The 24,134-nt window shown below is 50.2% G+C and overlaps 1 protein-coding gene across 1 annotated transcript; it reads right to left on the bottom strand.

Moving 5' to 3' along the window:
* Positions 1 to 5,922: 5,922 nt before the first annotated feature.
* On the bottom strand, positions 5,923 to 18,215 carry SLC25A37 (solute carrier family 25 member 37). Its single transcript, XM_033081478.2, has 4 exons — positions 18,015 to 18,215; positions 10,224 to 10,452; positions 8,009 to 8,065; positions 5,923 to 6,444 (listed from the first exon to the last, which is right to left on the bottom strand). Exons 1-4 carry the CDS (start codon positions 18,213 to 18,215, stop codon positions 5,924 to 5,926), a joined length of 1,008 nt encoding a protein of 335 aa, XP_032937369.1. The 3' UTR covers position 5,923.
* Positions 18,216 to 24,134: the final 5,919 nt, after the last annotated feature.

The following is a 24,134-nucleotide window of genomic DNA, read 5'->3' as shown; positions in this document are numbered from 1 at the left end:
TCCCCTTTAGATCCCACCTTGGGGTCTCTCTTGCTGAACCCCTCTGATCCTGCTGCTGCTCAGCCCAAATCCCAGGAAATTCAACTTCCAGGGAATTATTCCCCGTTCAGCACCAGCACCGGGCAGAAACCGCTCCAATAAATGGGATTTTTCCCATTTTTTTCTTCCAGAAAACAGGAAAAATCCAAAGCAGCTCCAGCATTTCCTGGGGTTTTTCCTTCAAATCCTGCAGGAAATTTAAGATAAACCTCAGCAAGGAGCAGCTCCCCCCCCCCGTGCTCGTTCCAGGGCAGGAAAATTTCCAATTCTGTGGGAATTTGGGAATTTTTGCTGTCCCCAGGAGCCGCGGTTCGTGATTTAGGTCGGGAATTCCCGGCCAGGACAGATCCGAAACTCTCCAGCGGCTCCTAGAGGAGCCAGGCTGCAAAACTCCGCCCGAAAAGGATTTTCCTCCCCCCAGGATAGATTTTTGTCTTCCCAGGATTAATTTTCCTCCTTCCTGAATAGATTTTTCTCCTTCCAGAAGAATTTTTCCCCCTTCTGAATGAATTTTCCTCCTCCCAGAAGGATTTTCCTCCTCCCTGAATGGATTTTTCCCCTCCTGAATAAATTTTTCCTCTTCCTGAATGGATTTACCCCTCCAAGAATGAATTTTTCGCCTCCCAGGATTTTCCTCCTCCCTGGACGAATTTTTCGCCTCCCAGGATGAATTTTCCTCCTCCCAGGATGGATTTTTGTCTTCCAGGATGGATTTTCCTTCTCCCTGGACGAATTTTTTCCCTCCCAGAAAGGATTTTCCTCCTCTCAGAATGGATTTTTCCCCTCCTGAATGAATTTTTCCTCTTCCTGAATGAATTTTCCCCCTCCCACAAAGGATTTTCCTCCTCCCAGATTGGATTTTCTCCTCCCAGGATGAATTTTCCCTTCCCAGGATGAATTTTCCCCTTCCCTGAATGAATTTTTCTCCTCCCAGGGTGAATTTTCCTCCCCCTTGAATGTATTTTCCTCCTCCCAGAATGGATTTTTGTCTTCCAGGATGGATTTTCCTCCTCCCAGGATGAATTTTCCTCTTCCCAAAAGGATTTTCCTTCTCCCTGAAGGACTCTCCTCTTCCCAGGAAGGATTTTCCTCCTCCCTGGACGAATTTTCCCCTCCCACGACGGATTTTTCTCCTCCCAGAATGGATTTTTCCCCTCCTGAATGAATTTTTCCTCTTCCAGAATGGATTTTCCTCCTCCTAGGATGAATTTTCCCCCTCCCACAAAGGATTTTCCTCCTCTCAGATTGGATTTCCTCCTCCCAGGATGAATTTCCCCCTCCCTGAATGGATTTTCCACTCCTAGGAGAGATTTTCCTCCTCCCAGGATGAATTTTTTCCCCTCCCAGGATGAATTTCCCCCTCCCTGAATGGATTTTCCACTCCTAGGAGAGATTTTCCTCCTCCCAGGATGAATTTTTTCCCCTCCCAGGATGAATTTTCCCCCTCCCAGGATGAATTTTCCCCCCCAAGGGCTCAGGCATCACCATTCCCTCAGGGCTGAGCCAGACCCTCCCTCATTCCCAAGGAAAAAACAAACCACAAACTCCAAAAAGACCAAAAAAAAAAATCAGGATATTTTTATTTCCTCAAGCTCCAGTGACACAACTGTAGCAGCATTTCACACCTGGAATCTGCATCGGGAAACAATAAAGAAAACATTTTTTTTTTTTAATTTTATTTTATTTTTGCTGAGGCAAAAAATCCAAAGAGGAAAAAAATGGGGGGATTAAGAACTGGAAAAGTTCCTCATCCTCCCTTAAAGAACTCTGTGCAGGTGAGGTGGTGGAACTGGGCTGAAATTGAGGATTTGGGGTCTGAAATTGAGGATTTGGGGTCTGAAATTGAGGATTTTGGGGTCTGAAATCAAGGATTTCAGCTCAGAATTGCAGCACAACTTCCAAAGGCAAACCTGGGAGAGTTTTGGGATGGGGATTTAGGAAGGGATTTGGGATTTTCTCTGCAGATCCAGCAGCTGGGAAATTAGAAATATTCCAACAGCTCTGGAATTGTGAGAACTGAGCTGGTTTTGTTGGGATATCCAGGGTGAGCCAAGTGGATTTCCCTCTTCCTAAAAGGAATTTTCCTTTTCCCATAAAGGATTTCCCTACTCCCAAACGGGATTTCCCTCTTCCCAGAAGGATTTTCCTCCTCTCAGAATGGATTTTCCTTTTCCCAGAATGGATTTCTCTCCTCTCTAAAAGGTTTTTCCTTTCCCTATAAAGGATTTCCCTCTTCCCAAAAATATTTTTCCTTCTCTCAGAAATGATTTTCCTCCTCCCATAAAGGATTTTCCTTTCCCCAGAAGGATTTTCCTCCTCCCATAAAGGATTTTCCTTTTCCCAAAAGGATTTTCCTCCTCTCAGAATGGATTTTCCTTCTCCCAGGAGGATTTCCTCCTCCCATAAAGGATTTTCCTTTTCCCAAAAGGATTTTCCTCCTCTCAGAATGGATTTTCCTTCCCCCAGGAGGATTTCCTGCCTCCCATAAATGATTTTTCCTTTTCCCAGAACAGATTTTCCTTCTCCCAGGAGGATTTTCCTTTTCCCAGAATGGATTTCCCTCCTCTCAGAATGGATTTTTCCTTCTCTCAGAAGGATTTCCCTCCTCTCAGAATGGATTTTCCTCCTCTCAGAATGGATTTTCCCTCTCCCAGGAGGATTTTCTCCCTCCCTGAGGAGGAGCCAACTCCCAAACAGCTCCTGATCCTTTTTGTTCCCATCCCTGGGGAGGTTCCCAGGGATTTTTCCCCTCTCCCAGAATACCCAACCCCCTTCCCACCACCCCCTCTCCAGGATTTTTGTGTCCCTACTCCCAAATTACTCCCAGGTTACTCCAAGGAGCAGCTGAGCTTTTCCCAAGGCACAAATATCAAAGGAGGAAGAGGAGGATGGAGAGGGAATTCCAGATGCTGCCCCACAAGCTGGAATCCTCCACATTTTATCTTTTCACCACGAAATTCCCAACAATTCCATCTCCATGGGAATTCTCCAGGTCACTGGGAGTGACCCTGCAGCTCCTCAAGGAAAAAATTCCCAGCTCTGACACCTCCAACCCCACCAAATCCAGGAGAATCCAGCGGGATTTTCCCATTTTAAGGCACAGGGAGCCTTTGGCACAGGGATTTGTTCAGGTTAAGACACACCAAAAAATAAAAAAAAAAAAGCAGCAAAAAGCTCATTTCACACTGGGATCGTTCCCACAAGGCACAAGTGGCAGCCCCAAGAGGGGATCCTGGGATTTCCTGCTCCAAAAAGTGGGGGGAAAGGATGGGATGGGCTCGGTGGTGCCCTAAAAACATCACCTGGGGGTGGGAAAGCAACCAGAGATCCTAAAGGAGGGGAAAAAGGATCCCAAAAATCCTTCCTTGGCTGCTGAGGGATGGAATTTGGTTTGGGAAGAGCAATTCCCAGCAGAAATGGGGACACTGGAATTTGAATTTGCACATCCAGGATCCCAAAAATCCTTCCTTGGCTGCTGAGGGATGGAATTTGGTTTGGGAAGGATTGAATTTAATCCTAAATTCAAAAGGGAAATGGAACTGGAATTTGAATTTGCACATCCAGGATCACCAAATCCCTCCTTGGCTGCTGATCCTCCAAGGGAGCAACTCAGGGATGGATTTTGGTTTGGGAACAGCAATTCCCAGGAGGAAAATGGACCCTGGAAATTGTATTTGCACATCCAGGATCCCAAAAATCCCTCCTGCCTTGGAATTTGCACATCCAGACTCTCAAAATCCCTCCTGATCTCCCCAGGGAGCAGCTGAAGGATGGATTTTGGTTTGGAAAAGCCATTCCCCAATGGGAAATGGACCCTGGAATTTGAATTTGCACACCCAGGATCCCAAAATCCCTCCTGATCATCCAAGTAAGAGGTTAAAGGATGGAATTTGCTTTGGAAAAGTCATTTCCAGGAGGGAAATGTGCACCCTGGAATTTGAATTTGCACATCCAGGATCCCCAAACCCCTCCTGATCTCCCCAGGGAGCAGCTGAGGGATGGATTTTGCTTTGGATGCTTCCACCCTTCCCAGTCCCATTCCAAGCAGGGCATGAGCAGCTTCTCCAGGTCAGGTTTTCCCTCTCCAGGTGGGATTTTTGTCCCTCCTGGACAGGGATGAGCAGCAGCTCCTTGCCAAGCCCAGGCTGGGAGGAACTTTTGGGATTTTTCCCCAGGATTTTGCGCTGATCTGGGGACTCTGCAAAGAGCAGAGATCCTGGAATGGGATCAGGGCTCAGGGAGGAAAAATGGGAATCAACTCCATGAGGATGAAGGCTGCTCAGCTGCCACACCCCTTTCAAATGTTCCTTTAGCACGTTGGAACTGCAAATATCAGCTCCAAATCTGCATCTTCCAGAGCTGTTCAAAAAAGGATTTGAGGTTTTTAATTCCCCCCTGCCCACCACACAAAGGGATTTTGGGATGTCCCAAAGTGATGTCCCCACTCCTTGTCCCCTCAAGTACCTTTGACACCCAGAGCAGAAGCCAGGCCACCCCAGGTAATTAAATTAAAGCCAATCTGGCCATAAAATCAATGATTTGGGGTCTTCCTTACACAGGAGGGAAGAGCTGAGCCCTTTTTAAACAGCTTTGCACCCAGCTGTAAAAGCATTTAAAAACCCACCCCACTGCCTACATAGAAAAATAAAGGATAAACATTATCCAGCTATTTTATATTTATATAAAAATTAACTTCTGTGCCAGGACATTTTTTTGTTTCTTTGCTGTAAAAATAAAAAAAAAAAAATAAAAAGAAAAGAAAGAGCTTAGGTTGGATAACCTAAACCTTCAGCAAGGAGTAAACTCCATCTTCCATCTCATTTCCCAGAAAATGAGCAGTTTGCAATTCCACTGCTGCAAAATAAAGTTATTAAATATATATATATTAATATAAAAGTCTGTATAAACTCTTTTTTTTTGTTGTTGTTGTTGAAGGAAGGGAAGGGGGCATTGAGTGACCAGGAGTCACAGGGGACACTGAGTGACCACAGGGGACACTGAGTGACCTTAGGGACTCTGAGTGACCATGGGAGTCACAGGGGACACTGAGTGACCACAGGGGACATTGAGTGATGAAGGGAGTCACAGGGGACACCGAGTGACCACAGGGGACACTGAGTGACCGTGGGAGTCACAGGGGACACTGAATGACCACAGGGGACATGGAGTGACCACAGGGGACATTGAGTGACCATGGGAGTCACAGGGGACACTCAGGAATCCCTAGGGACAGAGTGACCCAGTGACCCATGGGGACACTGAGTGACCAGGGGAGCACCACAGGAATCCATGGGGACACTCAGTGATCCCCTGGGGACACTGAGTGACTCCAGAGGACACTCAGGAATCCCAGGGGACACTCAGTGATCAGGAATCCATGGGGACACTCAGGAATCTCTTAGGACACTCAGGAATCCCTGGGGACACTTGGGAATCCTCAGGGACACTCAGTGATGAGGAATCCATGGGGATACTCAGTGATCCCTGGGGACACTCGAGAATCCCTGGGGACACTCAGGAACCCCTCAGGACACTCAGTGATCCCTGGGGACACTCACGAACCCCTCAGGACACTCAGTGATCCCTGGGGACACTCAGGAACCCCCAGGACCACTCAGTGATCCCTGGGGACACTCAGTGACCAAGCCCCACAGGACCCTGGTGCAGGGGCCGTGCAGATGTGACTCCCCAGGTTCTCAGTGGGGCTGTGCAGATGTGACTCCCCAGGCTCCCAACTCAGGGATGTGCAGATGTGATCCCCAGGCTCCCAGTGGGGACATACAGATGTGACTCCCCAGGCTCCCATTGTGCAGATGTGACTCCTCAGGCTCCCAGTGGGGTCAGGGTGGCTGCAGGGAGCCCAGGGGCCGTCCCCACTCCCTTCTCACGCCGATGGCTTTTTCTCCAGCGCCTGCTTGGTCAGGAAGTACTTGAAGAACTCATACACAGACCAGGCGATGGCCGTGGACGGCATCTGATAAATGACCCGAGCTTGGACCCCCTTGAAGAAGCCAGGAATGCCTCCCAGCTGATAGACGGTGCTGATGGCATTGGCCATGCCTGACAGGTGACCCCTGATGTTGAGGGAGCTCAGGGCCGTGTTCTCCTGCGTGTTCAGCAGCGTCTTGCACACGTCCAGCGGCGTGGTGGCCGCGGCGGCCACGGCTCCGGCCACGGCTCCGGCCACGATGTGCGAGCCGGGGTTGTAGCGGCGCCGGGGGTTGAGGTGCTCCTGCAGGAGCTCGTAGGTGATGAAGTGGATGGCCTGGAAGGGCACGTTCATGGTGAGCTGAGTGGTGTAGCTGCGGTAAAAAGCCGCCAAGCCCTCAGTCCTGCGCACCGTCCGCACGCAGCTCAGCACCGACGTGTAGGGAGAGTTGAACATCTGCAGGCGCTGCTTCACCACTGCTCGGGGACAGCGTGGGGACAGGGACACTGCTCAGCCTGGGCTCGGGCCTGGCTGCCACAGACCCCAGAGCCAGCCCAGGGCCAGCCCTGACCGCCCCTTCCCCAGCAAACCCAGCCCCTGAGTGCTCAGAACAGCCAGGGGACAGCGCAGAGCAAACTCCGAATGAGCCCCTCTGTCAGGGTTAATTAATGACCCTGTGGTTCTAATGAGCCCCTCTGCTCAGGGTTAAATAATGAACCTTTAGTTTTAATGAACCTCTCTGTCAGGCTTAACTAATGACCCTTTAATTCTAATGGACACCGCCTCCTCAGGGTTAATTAATGAAACTTTAATTCTAATGAACCCCTCTGCTCAGGGTTAATTAATGAACCTTTCATTCTAATGGACACCCCCTCCTCAGGGTTAATTAATGCACCTTTAATTCTAATGAGCCCCCCTCCTCAGTGTTAATTAATGAATCTTTCATTCTAATGGACACCCCCTTCTCAGGGTTAATTAATGCACCTTTAGTTCTAATGAGCCCCCCTCCTCAGGTTTAAATCAAGCACCTTTAGTTCTAATAAACCCCCCTTCCTCAGGGTTAATTCATGCACCTTTAGTTCTAATGAACACCCCCTCCTCAGGGTTAATTAATGAATTTTTAATTCTAATGGACACCCCCTCCTCAGTGTTAATTAATGAACCTTTATTTCTAATGAACTCCCCCCTCCTCAGGGTTAATTAACAACCCTTTAGTTCTAGTGAACCCCTCTCATGAACCTTTAGTTCAATGAGTCCCTCAGAGTTAATTAACAACCCCTCTGCTCAGGGTTAATTAAGACCCCTCAGTGGGGATGCACACACACAGACCCAGCAGTGATGAGGGAGGGAAGGTGAATCCACACCTGAGCATCACCTGGGGGTGTCCCACACCCCTCCAGCCTCACTGCCTGGAGTCACTTCCACTGACTCACTGTGAGGCCAATTCATGTAATTAATTTAATCAGGGTGTGATTAAAAGGATTTGATACGCTGGAGGTTTCTCCTTCAGAGATTCCCAGCTCTGGGCTCACTCAGGAGCTCAGCCCAGCGACCCTGAGGAGCTGGCAGGTCACAGCAGTGTCACTTGAGCTGAATTTTCCTGTTAATTCTCATTTTCCTGAGGCTTTCTCCTGCCACTCCACCTCCTCAGGAATCTCACAGCCCCTCCATGTGCTCATCCAACAACCTGAGCTCAGCTTGGGTAGTCCAGAGCTTCAAAAAAACCAGAACCATTGCCCCAAGGAGCAGTGGAGTGGTGACACCAGCAAAGGGGACACTTCTGGGAAGTCACAATGCACACAGAGATCCAGGGATAAATTCCCCCTGGCTGCTCTCCCTCTCTTCCCAAGGGACAGAGAAATGAGGCCCCTGGGTTTGGTGGTTTTGGAGGTCTCTGAGCTGGGGACAGCCCTGAATTTCTTCCTGTTCTTCCCAAGGGACAGGGGCAGGAGGGATTTATCCCTGGATTCACCTGACCAGGCACAGAGGCAGAAGAGGCAGGAGGGATTTATCCCAGAATCCCAGAATGGCAGGAATTACCTTCAGCAGGATTCATCACGGCGTCGTGGAGCAGCGTGGCCACACTCCCAGCGATGCCTGCAAGGCAAGAGCAGCTCTGAGAAAACAAATCCCAGCTCAGAAGGCAGGGCTTGGCCTGGCACTGCCATCCAGAGGGATCCCAGCCACAGGGATCCATCCAGAGGGGACCCATCCATGGGAATCTGTCTGTGGGGATTCCATTCATAGTGGGCTCCATCCATGGGAGATCCCAGCTGTGGGGAATCCATCCAGGAGGGATCCTATCCATGGAAAACCCAGGGAATCCATCCAGGAGGGATCCTATCCATGGAAATCCCAGGGAATCCATCCAGAAGGGATCCTATCCATGGAAATCCCAGGGAATCCATCCAGAAGGGATGCTATCCATGGGGAATCTATCCATGGAAATTCCAGGGAATCCATCCAGGAGGGATCCTATCCATGGGGAATCTATCCATGGAAATTCCAGGGAATCCATCCAGGAGGGATCCTATCCATGGGGAATTCCTCCATGGAAATCCCAGGGAATCCATCCAGGAGGGATCCTATCCATGGGGAATCTATCCATGGAAATTCCAGGGAATCCATCCAGGAGGGATCCTATCCATGGGGAATTCCTCCATGGAAATTCCAGGGAATCCATCCAGGAGGGATCCTATCCATGGGGAATTCCTCCATGGAAATCCCAGGGAATCCATGCAGGAGGGATCCTATCCATGGGGAATTCCTCCATGGAAATCCCAGGGAATCCATCCAGGAGGGATCCTATCCATGGGGAATCTATCCATGGAAATTCCAGGGAATCCATCCAGGAGGGATCCTATCCATGGGGAATTCCTCCATGGAAATCCCAGGGAATCCATGCAGGAGGGATCCTATCCATGGGGAATCCATCCATGGAAATCCCAGGGAATCCATCCAGGAGGGATCCTATCCATGGAAATCCCATCCATGGGGAATCCAACCAGGAGGGATCCTATCCATGGAAATCCCATCTATGGGGAAATCCTATCCATGGGGGAACCCCATCCATGGGAATATCCCATCCATGGGAATCCCATCCACAGAGAAATCCATCCATGGGAGAATCCCATCCATGAGGGAATCCACCCATGGAGGGCTCACATCCATAGGGGATTCCATCTGTGGGGAAATCCCATCCACAGGATGATCCTATCCGTGGGGGGCTCCTATCCATGGGAAATCCCATTCAAGGGGGATTCCATCTGTGGGGAAATCCCATCCATGGGGGATCCCATCCAGGAGGGGCTGCATCCACAGGGGAATCCCATCCATGCAGTGATCCCATCCATAGTGGATCCCACCCAGGTACCACAGCAAAGATTCCCAGAGCAGCAAAACCCAGCCTGGGAGAAGCCTGGCTGCACTCCCAGCCCCCAGCTCTGCCCTTCCCCACACCAATTCCCAGGTTCTGTCTGCCCCAGACACCCGCGGCGCCGGGGCGAGCCGTGAGCAATGTTTACCTTGCCCTCAGCACATCCCTAATTAGGGATTTTCATCCCTTTACTCAGCCTGGTTTTTCCAAGCCTCACTGCCCAGGCTGTGCCAAGCCCAGCCAGCCCTGACCCATCCCCTGCTCAGCTCTGGATGAGGCTCTCCAGCCACTCCTTCCCCTTTGATGTTGGCTCCCACCTCCAATTCCCTCTTGCCCAAATGACTTTTGGTCATTTCTCACAAAGCCACGGCTCCGGTTTTCCTGCTGGCACCACAGGCCTGTAGCTACTTGAAAGGCAAACACAGGAATGTGTTCCCAGCAAAGTGAGGAGAAGGGATTTTATTCTCTTCACTGACCCCATGGCAGATTCCTACCAGCACATCCCAGTAAAATCATGGGAATCTCCTTCTGGCTGCTCAGTTCCAGGGATTCTGCTGTGAAATATTCCTGAGTGCACTCTGTGAATTCAAACCTCCAGAGGCTGAGGTGATGCCTTCAACATAAGTTCACTCCTTTAGTTTGTAGCTTTAAAGGTGGGACTTGATCCTGAAGATCTTTCTCAGATTTAAGGATTCCATGGTAATATAAGAATTAACACCTGAACACCTTTTGCCCACTAAATGGATGACTTGTGCTGGAATAATTTGAGATTAAATAATAATTTAGACTGGGAGGAGTGCCAGGCTGAGTGAGAAGCGAACAAAGGACAGGTTGATAACCACAAATGGATTTTTTTTTAGGTAAAACACTAAAAAATACCATTGGCCAAGTGGCTGTTTCCTCCTGACTGGAAAATCTCACTGAGAGACTTTTTCATTTTCTCGTAGCAGGCAAAGTACAAGGCGTGGGCAGGGCCAGCCCCCATCATGGTGACATTAATGCCACGTAGAGGCCTCCAGAGCCCCTCAGTCAGCACCATCTTCTTGAGAGCTTCGTACACACCCCTGTACTGGGCTTTGGGGTCCGGCTGCAGGCTCTGCATCCGTGTCTGCAACAAAGCACACAAGGGAGAGGCCCTGGTTACCCACCTGGTGCAACAAATCCCAAAGTTCAGAGATCACTGAGGGGTCAGCTCAGCCCCTGGATACCCCTTATTCATCCTAATTTATGTTATTTATCCTGCTGGATGGAGTCCACACTCCCACTGTGACACTGCAGGAGGGAAGTGCAACTTCTGCTCTTATTTATTCCATGGAAATCCCTAGGAATGAGGACGGTGCAGAAGGGAAATGTAACTTCTGCTCTGCTTTTCTCAGTCAATGGATGTCCCTTATTTATCCTAATTTTTTTATTTATCCTGCTGGATGGAATCCACACTCCCACTGTGACACTGCACGAGGGAAGTGCAACCTCAGCTCTGCTTTATCCATGGAAATCCCAAGGAATGAGGATGGTGCAGGAGGGAAATGTAACTTCTGCTCTGCTTTTCTCAGTCCCTGGATGCTCCTTATTCATCCTAATTTATTTTATTGATCCTGCTGGATGGAGTCCACACTCCCATTGTGACACCCAGGGTGCTGCAGGAATGAAGAGCAACCTCAGCTCTGCTTTATCCATGGAAATCCCAAGGAATGAGGATGGTGCAGGAGGGAAGTGCAACCTCAGCTCTGCTTTATCCATGGAAAACCCAAGGAATGAGCCTGCTCCAAAGGCTGGGTGAAGACATCCAGGTATGGCTGTAATTTTCTCCTGCTTTCAACATCCTGACTCTGCCCCAGCTTGTCCCTCCTGCAGCTGCCCAGCAGCTTGGGACAGTTCCTAGAAGGATGAGCTGGGAAAACTGGAAACAGGCAGGAGAAAATGCCGAGCCAGTGTCCCCTAATGGCTCTGGGAGGTTCCTTGTCCCTGTTTTCCCCTCAGCTCCCAGTGGTTTTCTCCCCCAAGGAATTCCAGCTGCATTTCTGTCCCTTGGGATTTTTTTCTCCCACAGATTTTAAACAAGCGGAGCTCCTGGCATCCAAACCTGCCCCAAACCTCGCTGCCACCATTTCATTTCACAATTTTCCCCTCAGGGAAATTCCCTGGAGCTCATTGCAGGGCTCTGCAACAAGCAGGGCTCAAAGGCCTGGAGGTGACAATGACAATGTGAGGGGACCCAGGACCCAAATCAGCACTGGGCAAAGCTCAAAACTCCACAACCATCCTAAAAAATCCTGAGCAGCAAAATGTCCAAAAATCCTGAGCAGCAAAAAGGCCCAAAAAATCGTTGTGGGTTCTTGTGGAAAAGGGGGAACACCAGGGCAGAAAATGGAGTCAGAGCCCCAAGGAAGGCCTGGACATGGCACTCAGTGCCCTGGGCTGGTGACAAGGGACACATCTTGGATGGGAAGGCCTTGGAAGGCTTTTCCAACCTCAATAATTCCGTAATTCTGCAATTCCATCCCATAACACCAAAACCAGCCCAGAGGGACATGGCCCTTGGAGCAGGCCCGGAACCCAAACACCGGAAAGGCCTCGGGCCTGGCGAAGGGTGTTCAGAACCTTTGGAATTAAAAGTTTTTTCCAAGGAGAACCTTGATCCTTCCTCAGCAGCATACCCTCCAGCTCATAAGCACATCATTAATTAATCAGGAGGCAGCTCAGCCTTCAATCCATAAAAACCTTTAAGGTTTGAGCCTTGGAACCCAAATACCGGGAAGGCCTCGGGCCTGGGGAAGGGTGTTCAGAACCTTTGGAATTAAAGTTTTTTCCAAGGAGAACCTTGATCCTTCCTAGTAGGATCCCCTCCAGCTCATCAAGCACTTCATCAATCCATAAAAACCTTTAAAGTTTGAACCCTGCAGGCCCCAAACCCCAAATCTGTGAGCCTGAGGAAGAGCCCAGATCTCAGCTCAGGGTTTTCACTAAGCTGGGTTTACTCAAGTCTAGGCCAACCAAATTATAGAACTTGTGGTAAATAAGTCTTTAAAAACTCTAAAAATCACACAGGATTTCTTTGCAAGGAGATCTGGCTGGAATTTCACCCTCCACCAGGGAATTTGGCAAAATTCCTTGTGCAAAGCTCCCTGTTCCACAGCACCACATTCCCTGGGACCCAAAATTTCAGGAAAATCCTCCTGGGAGGGCAGCAAAGCACTGAATTAGCTCAGAATTTAAAAACAGGTTTTAAATCCAGCTGTCCATGCAAACCCTCATGGTCTCTGCACCTTCCCATCCTATAGAGGCTGGTCAGGATTTCAGGATGTTCCAGAGAAAATCCCAGAAAATCCCAGTTTATACCTGGGAGCAGCTGGTGACATTTATGTGCAGGAGCACTTTTTGGGGAGTAAAATCAAGAATTTTTGGATTTATGGATGATTCAGTTTTTCTCACTTTCACCCCATGACAGAAGAGAACCTCCTGTACCTGTCAGGACCACACAAACTCTGGAAAATCAATTTACAGAGACCCTGCTGCTCCAGCCTGGGCAGGAACAGGGCAGCTTTTCATGGAAAAGGGTAAAGCAGGTAAAACCAGGACTAACTGCCCAAAGAATAACCAAAACTCAGCTTCAACAGGACTAACAGCCCAAGGAACAGATAAAACCAGGACTAACTTCCCAAGGAACAACCAAAACTCAGGTTCAACAAGACTAACAGCCTGAGAAATAACCAAAACCTGGCTAAAACAGGACTAACAGCTCAAGGAGCAGATAAAGCCAGGACTAACTGCCCAAGGAATAACCAAAACTCAGGTTCAACAGGACTAGCAGTTCAAGGAACAGATAAAACCAGGATTCAGCAAGCCAAGGAATAGCCAAGAGCAGGATTCAAGAGCCCAAAGAATAACCAAAACGAGAATTTAAGTGGACAAACTGCCCAAAGAATAAAAAAATCCTGGATTTAGGAGGACAAACTGCACAAGGAATAACCAAAATCAGAATTAAGGAGGACAAACAGCCCAAGGAATAACCAAAATAAGGATTTAGGAGGACAAACTGCCCAAGGAATAATGAGAAACTGGATTTAAGAGAATAAACTGCCCAAGGAATAAAAAACCCCAGGATTTAGGAGGACAAATTGCCCAAGGAATAACCAAAATGAGAATTAAGGAGGACAAACTGCCCAAGGAATAACCAAAATCTGGATTCAACAAGACAAACAGCCAAGGAATACCAAAATCAGAATTTAGGAGGACAAACAGCCCAAGGAATAACCAAAACCTGGATTTAGGAGGACAAGCTGCCCAAGGAATGAAAAAAAAAACTGGATTTCAGAGGACAAACAGCCCAAGCAATAACCAAAAATCAGAACTTAGGAGGACAACCTGCCCAAAATCAGAATTTAGGAGGACAATCTGCCCAAACAATAACTAAAATCAGAATTTAGGAGGACAAACAGCCAAGGAATTACCAACCCCAGGATCTCTCTGGCTGCTGAGCCAGAGGCCTGGAGCTGGGAGCAGCTCTGTGGGAGGGAGCTGAAGTTTATCAGGGCTTGAGGAGATGATTTCCTTGAGCTGGGCAGTGCCCCCAGCTCCTCTCACCTATCAGGAGCCACCAAGCAGCTCCTGGAGCCTCACCCCTGATAAGCAGCCAAGAAATTCTTCTCCACCTACTCCAATTAATCCCCATTGCATAAGGCAGAAGTGCAGGGCCAGCCACAAGCACCCCTGGTTGGCCTGGCTGCAGCTTGGGCAGGAAAAAAAAATAAAAATAAAACCACCACAAGTGCCAGGGTCAGGTTGAGGCAGTTCCCTGCACTTTGGGAAGAGCCCCAGCCCTCCTGCAATTACTCCAGTGTTGTTTCTGGTTCTTTTTTTTAAACCTAGAATTGTTTCTCCAGAGCCAGGTCTCTGTTCTGCACAGCCTGACAGAGGGTCGCTGGTTTTTGACACCCTACAAACACCCTCAGACCTTGTTTTGTCTTTTGTTTTGGGTTTCTTTATTTATTTTCTCTGAGCACAACCTGCTTTTTCCCGGGTTCATGTGACAGAGGTTCACAAAGGGAACAAAAAATGCTTTTAGCAGGGAATTCAGCAGCATTTCTGCAGAGATCTAGCAGATCCTGCCAGCTGGGCAAGGCTCAAGCTCTGAACCTCAATTTTGGGGGGTGGGATTCAGCTGGGAGCAGCACAGCTGTGGGAGGATCAGCCCAACAGGTCATCCAGGAATTCCCAACATCCCAAATTATCCACATCCCTGCCTCCCTCAGAAGTTCTGCTGTGCTTCCAGGACCTTTGTGAAGCTCCAGGTTTTCATGGAAAATGATTTTTTTTTTGTCCCCAGAGCCATTTCCACCCTCTGCAAGAAGGGAGGTGCCAGCCCTGCACTGCCTCCAGTTTCTCCCCCCAGCAATTAATTAATCCCCAGGGGAGCAAAACTGTTCCTCACATCCCCGGGGGGATCCCAGGCTTTGTTCTCCCAGCCTTTGGGAAACCAGCTCTGGCAGAAAAGTCACCAAAAGGATCAGGGAAGGAGGAGGAGGCTCCAGAGGAGCCCTCCAGAAACTCCTTTTCTGCTGCCATCAGGAGTCCTTGACACGCTGATCCCTGCAGATAATTTGGGGAGGGATCAGGGCTCCCAGCACCGCTGTTTGCAGCAGCCACAAACAAAAACAAGCCTGAGAAAGTGTGAGAAACACCCTCAGCACCAGCAAAAACCCAGCCCAGTGTCCAAAGAAGCAGAGCTGAGGGGTAGAGGAAAAAAGCAGGTGAGGCTGGAGATTAAGGGGGCTTAGCCTAATGAGAAAAAAATAAAATACTTATTATTCAATATTGGAAAATGATGAGAAAAATTGTTGATTTAAATTGGGTGTTGGGAAGGAATTCTCCCCTGTGAGGGTGAGGAAGGAGGGATGGAATTCCCAGAGGAGCTGGGGCTGCCCCTGGATCCCTGGAGGTGTCCAAGGCCAGCTTGGAGCACCTGGGACAGAGAAAAGTGTCCCAACCCAGCAGTGACACTGGGGGATTTTAAGGTCCCTTCCCACCCAAACCATTCTGGGATTGTGTGACCCCACAAGCCCAGGGCTTGTGCAAGTGTCTGCAGCAAACAATTCCCCAAATTACGACATTTTCAGTTTCTCTTTGGGAGGAAATGACTCGCTGGGACCCAGACGTTTCCCTCCCAGCAGGAGCTGCCCAGGTGCTCTTGAAAAAATTCGACCTCCTCCAGCCTGGAACTCTGACCCAGGAAGTGCCACTGAGGAAAAGTTTTGCTCCTTTTTCAAACGTGGCCCCTCTCCCACAATAAAATAAAACAGCTGCTCTTAGGAGCCAACTTATTATTGGATTACACCCACTACAAAAAAAAAATAAAAGCTCTGTAGGGATCAAAAAATGCCTTTTTTGGGTCAGCTGTCACCTTTCCCCAGAGCAGACAGGTGGAAGAGTGCCCAGGGCTGGGCAGATCCCAGCCTGCAGCTCGGGATTTCGCTCTGCCCCAGCACACACAGCGACCTTGGCCCCGCTCCACCGGAGTTTTCCCGCAGCGATTTATCCTCTCCCAGCACTTCCAGGCACTTGGCTGAGCAGGATTACCCCAGCCTAAGGCACAGCCTCGGTCCTGGAAGTCAGAACTCAGGGAATTTTTTCCTCTAAAGCACCTCCCACTGCGGGAAGCCGGGCACCACTTTCATTTCTCGCTCTGCTTTCCCCGCGGAGGAAATGCCCTGGTGAACAATTCCAGAATTCCAGAGGGACAACAGAGCTGCTCAGGCCTGACTGGACAAAAAACCCCTCATTTGTTTGTGCCAGGGTGGACATGCCAGGAGGGACATCCCAAATCTATGAGCCAGGTGCAGCAGGGACAGATCCAGAAGGAAAACAGGGCAAAAAAAAAGGGGAATATTTCCTTTGAGTGCTTGTCACACTGGCAGGACCTGCAAAAGCCAAGGCATTTCCTCTGCTCTGCTCTTTCTACTCTTTCAGGGAGCCCTGCATGTAAAGGAGAAGGGATTGCAACATCTTGTGATTCATCCACGCCACCATCGAGGGAGTTTGGCTTTTCCCAGATTTCCCTCTTTCTTTTGAAGGCCCCACAGCAGCAAACTGAGAGGGCAGAAGGGAGGAAAAATCCTTCAGGATGATTCCCACTGCTCTGGAGACACTGGGAATCTTTGGACAAGCATCCAAAATCCACCTCTTTGAACAGCCTGACCCCAACAAAGCCACGTCTGTGCCACTCACCCCATCCCACCCCAGCAGCTTTTCCCTCCTGGGCTGGGATTCCAACGCTCTGGGAGGGAAAAGCTGCTCCTGATCCAGCTCCAGCAGGGCACTGGTGGCATCTCCCAGTGCAGGGAGCAGCCCTGGTGGTGTCACCTTTGCACCTTTGTCACCTTTGCAGCTGTTCAAAGCTCCCCAGGACGGAGCAGAGCTCCAGAGGCAGCGGGGATTTGGGGGTGACACCCAAATTTAGGGACCTGCCCAGCACTTTCCCCTGTCCCTGGAACCTCAGGGGTCCCAGCGTTCCATGGATGCTTCCCCACATGTGTATCCCAACATTCCATGGACTCTTTGCCCGTCTGCACCCCAAAATCCCTCACACATCCCCACCCTTCTCACACCTTGCACCCCAATTTCTTGCAGATTTTCCTCCCTCATACCCCAACAACCCCTTGAACCCCCAGCGATTCTTTCACCCCAACAATTTCTTATTGCACCCCAAACCCTCTTGCACCCCCCTTCTGTTCCCTCCCCTCCTTGCACCCCAACAAACCCTTTACACCTCTCTTACACTCCCCTCTCCCTGTGCCCCAAAACTTCCCTTACACACTCCCCTCCTGCACCCCAAAAATATTCTACACCCCCAGCACCTCTTGTACACCAATAACCCCTTGTACCCCAATAAAACCTTGCACCCCCAGCACTTCTTGCACCCCAAAACCTCTTGTACCCCAATAAAACCTTGCACCCCCAAACCTCTTGCACCCCAATAACCCTTTGTACCCCAATAAAACTTTGCACCCCCAGCACTTCTTGCACCCCAAAACCTCTTGCACACCCCTCTTACACACTCCCCTCTTGCACCCCGAAAAAACCTCGCACCTCCAGCACTTCTTACACCCCAAAACCTCTTGCACACTCCTCTTACACCCCCCCTCTTTTGCACCCCAACAACCCCTTGTACCCCAGACCTTCCTGCACCCCAATAACCCTTTACACACTCCCCCCCTGCACCCCAAAACAAACTTGCACCCCCAAACCTCTTGCACACCCCTCTTACACTCCTCCTCCCTTGTACCCCAATAAAACCTCGCATCCCCAGCACTTCTTACGCCCCAAAACTTCTCGCACACCCCTCTTACCCTCCCCCCTTGCACACCAATAAAACCTCGCATCTCCAGCACTTCTTGCACCCCAAAACTTCTCGCACACCCCTCTTACCCTCCCTCCTCGCACCCCAATAAACCCTTACACACTCCCCTCTCGCACCCCTCTCACCCTCCCTCCCTGCACCCCAGACCTTCCCGCACCCCAACACCCGCTCGCCCCCACCCCTCTTGGTGTCCCCCCGAACTCCCCGGCACCCCACGGGTGTTGTCCCGCTCCCTGCAGCATCCCCCGGCTTCCCCGCCCGTGTCCCGCCGGTACCGCCCGGCTCATCCCCGCCCTCCCCGCGTCCCCACGCACCTTGACCGAGTCCACGGGGTACATGACCGTGTGCTCCAGGATCCCCGCCACGGCCCCGGCCACCATGTGCGTGCCGAGCGCGACGCCGCTGGGCAGGCTCTCGTAGTCCTCGCCCTCCATCAGCCCGGGCCCGGCGGCGGCGGGCGGGCCGGGGCCCGGGGGGGCGGCGGTGCTGCCCCCCATGGCACAGCTCAGCTCCATCCGCCGGCACCGGGGGGACGCGGCCCGGGCTGGGGACACCGGCGCCGGGGGGACGGGCACTGGGACCGCGCGCCGCCACAGCCTCCTTTAAAGCCGCGGTCGCCACGCCCATCCGGATAGACCAATCAGAGAGGCGCGCATTCATGACATCACCACGCGGGAGAATGATTGGCAGCGTTAATAACCAATAGAAAATTAGAACCCGCGCGGCAGCGGGCTGTGATTGGTCGTAGCGGAGGAGGGGCGGGGCGTGTCCATGAGGGGCGGGTGGCGCTGTGACCCGGCCGTGAGGCGGACGCGGCCGCGGGGACCGCAACTGTCACCTGCAGCGACAAACGCGCTGTGACAGCGAGCCCGGCTGGCTGTGGGAGGGGGGAAAGGTGTGCTGAGCCCGTGGTTATACCGCGGGGAAAGCTGAGGGGAAGGAAGGGACATTCAGCAATTCCCGGAGTGTCACCTGGGAATGGCTGGGCAAGCCCCTCAGAGCCGGCACCCAGCCCTTGTGACAGGACGGGCACCCTCACCCTCACAAGGGACGGGCACCCTCCCGCAATCACCCGCTGGTGAAGCAGGGGAAGGTTCAATGGTTCAAGGGTTCAGTCAGAGGTGGAGTTGGAGATTCTATGGGCAAAAGGGCTGTTTGCTGGGCAGGGTCCCCAAAACAGCCCTAAATTGTTCCCAAAGCAGCCCCAAACTGTCCCACAAACAGCCCCAAATTGTCCCCAAAGCAGCTCCAAACTGTCCCCAAAAGCGCACAAAAATGTCCCCAAAAGAATCCTAAATTGTCCCCAAAAGAGCCCCAACTTGTCCCCAAAGCAGCCTCAAAAGAGCCCAAAAATTGTCCCCAAATTGTCCCCAAAGGAGCCCCAACTTGTCCCCAAAGCAGCCCCAAAAGAGCCCTAAATTGTCCCCAAATTGTCCCCAAAAGCAGCCCCAAACTGTCCCCAAAGCAGCCCCAAATTGTCCCACAAACAGCCCAAAAATGTCCCCAAAGCAGCCTCAAATTGTCCCCAAAGCAGCCCCAAAAGAGCCCTGAATTGTCCCCAGAAGCAGCCCCAAATTTTCCTGAAGAGCCCCAAATTGTCTCCAAATTGTCCCACAAAGAGCTCCAAACTCAACCCAAAGCAGCACCAAATTGTCCCCAAAAGAGCCTAAATTGTCCCCAAAAGAGCCCAAAAATGTCCCCAAAGCAGCCCCAAATTGTCCCCAAAAGAGCCTAAATTGTCCCCAAAGCAGCCCCAAAAGAGCCCTAAATTGTCCCCAAATTGTCCCCAAAAGCAGCCCCAAACTGTCCCCAAAGCAGCCCAAAGCTGTCCCCCAAAGAGTCCTAAATTGTCCCAAAAAAGCCCAAAAATGTCACTAAAGCAGCCCCAAACTGTCCCCAAATTGTCCCCAAACCTCAGAGGGCTGTGCTCATCTCCTGCTGCTCCAGGGCTTTATTTGGATTTTTTTTTTGGGGAATCCTGCGGGTCTCTCATGATCCCCGTGTCCCTTCCCTGCCACGTTGTGTCTCACTGGGACAGAAAATCCCGGATGGAAAAGCTCAGGGAAATTTCATTTCTTTGGAGAAGGGATCCCAACATCCCTGCACACCCCAAAAACTCCCCAAAAACCCTTTTCTCCCCTCATATCTTACACAATTTCCTTCTTCCAACCCAAACCAGGAGAGATTGGTGGAGAAGGAGGCAAAGTCTCAGTGCCCAGGGAGCAGCCCCTGATTTCATTTCATTCCTCTCTGAAGGATTATTTGGAATTCGACCTTGCAGGGAAGGAGGTGTTGCACGATTTCAAATCAAGGTTAACCATTGCCATGATATACTGCAGGGCAATTTATTGCTGTGTTGGCCTTGGGAAGGAGGAAAACCATCATCAGAACTTGAAAAAAAAAAAAAAAAAACAGGAAAATGAAGTGTTGGGAAGGAGGAAAACCATCCTCAGAGCCTGGAAAAAAAAAAAAAAGCAGGAAAATGAAGTGTTGGGTTGGGAAGGAGGAAAACCATCCTCAGAACCTGGAAAAAAAAAGTAAAAACAGGAAAATAAAGTGTTGGGAGGGAGGAAAATCATCCTCAGAGCCTGGAAAAAAAAATAAAAACAGGAAAATAAAGTGTTGGGAGGGAGGAAAATCATCCTCAGAGCCTGGGAAAAAAAAAAAAAAAAAAAAAAACAAAAAACAGGGAAATGAAGTGTTTGGTTTGGAAGAAGGAAAACCATCCTCAGAGCCTGGAAAAAAAAAAACAGGAAAATGAAGTGTTGGGTTTGGAAGGAGGAAAACCATCCTCAGAGCCTGGGAAAAAAAAAAAAAAAAAAAAAAAAAAAAACCAGGAAAATAAAGTGTTGGGTTTGGAAGTGAACACACCTGAGGTGAGAAAATCCTGGAGAGGAGCTGGGGGCAGCACGAGCTGTTCTTCCTTTATTTGTGCTGGGAATTCTCTGTTCCTCACAGGAGCTGCTGGGGAAAAAAAAAAAAAAATAACAATAAATGGCATTGTCGTGCACGGGACTCACTCGTGATTGATCCTGGGGACTTGGCAGCGTTTTCCTGAGAGCAGGAAACCCAACCTGTGAAAAGCTCAGGGTATAAAACCCCTCAACAGCACAAAATTCAACCCAGGAATTGTTTAAATCTTCCCCTTCTGGGATTATCACACCTTTATTTCCTTGCAAAGAAAAGAGACCTGTGCTGCTGGCAGGGTTTGTCACTGGGTTTTTGCACATTATGTGACATTTTTAGAGCCACACCTTGATTCCAGCAGAGAAAGACGATCCCCAGCCACAAACCAGGCACGGGAACTTCCCTTTCTGCCATCCCAGGAAATAAAACTGGCAGGGACACATTTCCCAGGATTGCTCCACAGGGTTTATCGAGGTTTTCCTCTCCCTGAGCAAAATTTCATCTCCTTCATCTCCTGGCAGGGCAGGGAGGGGGAATTTGAGTCACCTTAATGATCCCTTCTGCATTCTCCCTGCTGATGGACCAGGCTCAAATTCTGCTCCCAGGTTTATATTTTAATTATTTTAATCATTTCAAATCCTTCTGCTCCTGCTGCAAAGCTCAGGTGCCAAAGCAGGGGCTGGGCCTGAGGGGTTTCCCCACGTTCCTGGGGATGTGGAAAGGAAAAAAAATCCCAGTTTGTGGTGTTTTAGAAAGGATTTAAAAGAGGGATCAGAGCAAACAGAAATGGTTGGTTTGGTTTTAATCTTATTTGCAGCACAGCCAGCTGGAATTTTACATCCTCACAGGTTTTATTTGCAAGTTTGGGGGACAGTGGGAGCTGTGGGACCAAATGAACTTTGGGGTCCCCTCCAACCCAAATCATTCCAGGGCTCCATGTGCTGCTTTGATGGGATTTTGGGGAGGAATTCCTGGCTGGGATGGAATTCCCAGATTTGCTGGGGCTGTCCCTGCATCCCTGGAATGTCCAAGGCCAGGTTGGAGCACCCTGGGACAGTGGGAGGTGTCCCCAGAAGGTGACAAAAGTGGCTGGGATGAGTTCTGTGTCCCTCCCAAATCATTCCAGGGCTCCATGTGCTGCTTTGATGGGATTTTGGGAAGGAATTCCTGGCTGGGATGGAATTCCCAGATTTGCTGGGGCTGTCCCTGTATCCCTGGAATGTCCAAGGCCAGGTTGGAGCACCCTGGGACAGTGGGAAGTGTCCCCAAAAGGTGACAAAAGTAGCCGAGATGGGTTCTGGGTCCCTCACAAAGCATTCCAGGACTCCAGGGTCAAGTTCTGGGTCCCTCCCAGATCATTCCAGGGCTCCATGTGCTGTTTTGATGGGATTTTGGGAATTAATTCCTGGCTGGGATGGAATTCCCAGATTTTCTGTGGCTGTCCCTACATCCCTGGAATGTCCAAGGCCAGGTTGGAGCACCCTGGGACAGTGGGAGCTGTTGGTGTTGAAACTGGATGGGATTTCACCTCCTTCCATCCCAAACCATTCCACAAATCCACACCCAACAAATCCCAAAGTTCACCCACATCCCCAAATAAATCCAGGAACCAGCCTCAGCCTCTCCCTCCTGGAGCATGCAGGAATTCCAGGAGAGCCCAGCAAGCAAGGAAAGGCTCCTGGAGGGGCAGGGGCAGCACCCAGAGCCCTGCAGCACCTCCCAGCTGATAAGGAGAAGCTGCAGCTCCTTATCAAAGCCCCAGCACGCAGGAGGTGCCAGCCCAGCTGCTGCAGCCCTGCTGATAAAGCAGCAGTGCCCAGCTGGGAGGTGGGCACCCAAATTGGGTTTTATCTCCAGCATCCAGCTCTTTGTATTTATATTTTTTTCCACCCTGCAAATCTCCAGTTGCTCTAACAGCTGAGCAGCACCTGGCTCTGGGGGTTTTATCCTTCCCACCACCACCAGCAGCTGCCAAAGCCACTGAGCAGCAAATTCAAAAGTTGTTTTGTTTTAATTGGCGTGTTCAGCACCGGATCATTGTGGTTTTTAATTCCCTGGTGTGGAATTCCCAGAGGAGCTGTGGCTGCTCCATCCCTGGAAGTGTCCAAGCCCAGCTTGGGATGGTGGAACTCTGCCCATGGATGATTTTAAAATCCCTCCCAACCCAAAGCAATCCATGATTTTTAATGTGGAAAGGAAAAGGTCCTGGTTTGTGGTAGTTTAGAAAGGCTTTAAAAGAGGGATCAGAGGAAACAGAAATGGTTGGTTTGGTTTTAATCTTATTTGCAGCACAGCCAGCTGGAATTTTACATCCTCACAGGGGTTTTTTTGGCAAATTTGGGGGTCAGATCCTCATAGGAAAAACAGATTCCATGTGGGAATCAATTCCCCATCCCACAGGACATGGATCAGCCCCTTCCCAGCACATCCCAGCCCCATCCTTCCTTAGAAACACCAAAATGCCCCAAAATACAAATTTAACCAAGCCTGGACCTCATTCCATCCTTCCTTAGAAACACCCAAAATGCCCCAAAATACAAATTTAACCAAGCCTGGACCTCATCCCAGCCCCATCCTGAGATCCAAGGCAGTACCAGGCTCAGGCTCCAGCCTGGATTCTCCTGAATTCTGGGAAATTCAGCTTGAAAACCTGACATGTCCCAGTTATTTTTTTTTTATGTTTGTATTTCCAACCTCTAAGAATATAAACAAACAATTCTGTTGTGTCTTCAGGGTGACCTGACCCACTTTGGGAGCAGCAGCTCCGTGGTTTGAAGGCTTCATGAGGTGCTGGTGTTGGGATCAGTGCTGGAAAATCACAAAAAATGGGAATTCCTGTTCTGCTATGAGCTCAGGGCAGGAATTAATGGGTTTTTATTCCCAAAAAAAAAATGGTGGAGCCCATCAGAATGGATCATTCCCAGCTTTAACCATATTCCCTGAAATTTCTCATCAGTTCACCAGAGTCACCAGCAGAGAAAATTCCAGAGAATTGAGCCCTGAAGGTTCTCCAGTCCCAAACCATCCCAAACTGGGAAAAGGCAGCGCTGGAGCTGCACCAGAGCCAGGCTGGGAGCTCCAGCTCCTCTGATTTTGTGCAGCTCTGAGGGAAAGGTGTGCATTCCAGGAATGTGGATTCCAGGAATTTGGCTGCTGGTGTTGGGATCAGTACTGGAAAATCACAAAAAATGGGAATTCCTGTTCTGCTACGAGCTCAGGGCAGGAATTAATGGGTTTTTATTCCCAAAAAAAAAAAGGTGGAGCCCATCAGAATGGATCATTCCCAGCTTTAACCACATTCTCTGAGCTTTCTCACCAGTTCACCAGAGAAAATTCCAGAGAATTGAGCCCTGAAGATTCTCCAGTCCCAAACCATCCCAAACTGGGAAAAGGCAGCGCTGGAGCTGCACCAGAGCCAGGCTGGGAGCTCCAGCCCCTCTGATTTTGTGCAGCTCTGAGGGAAAGGTGTGCATTCCAGGAATGTGGATTCCAGGAATTTGAATTCAAGGAATTTGGCTGCTGGTGTT

Source organism: Catharus ustulatus, chromosome 27 (genome assembly GCF_009819885.2).
Source record: "Catharus ustulatus isolate bCatUst1 chromosome 27, bCatUst1.pri.v2, whole genome shotgun sequence".
Lineage (NCBI taxonomy): Eukaryota > Metazoa > Chordata > Aves > Passeriformes > Turdidae > Catharus > Catharus ustulatus.
Note: the sequence above shows the minus strand (reverse complement) of the source record. Positions and strands in the feature narration are given on the sequence as shown.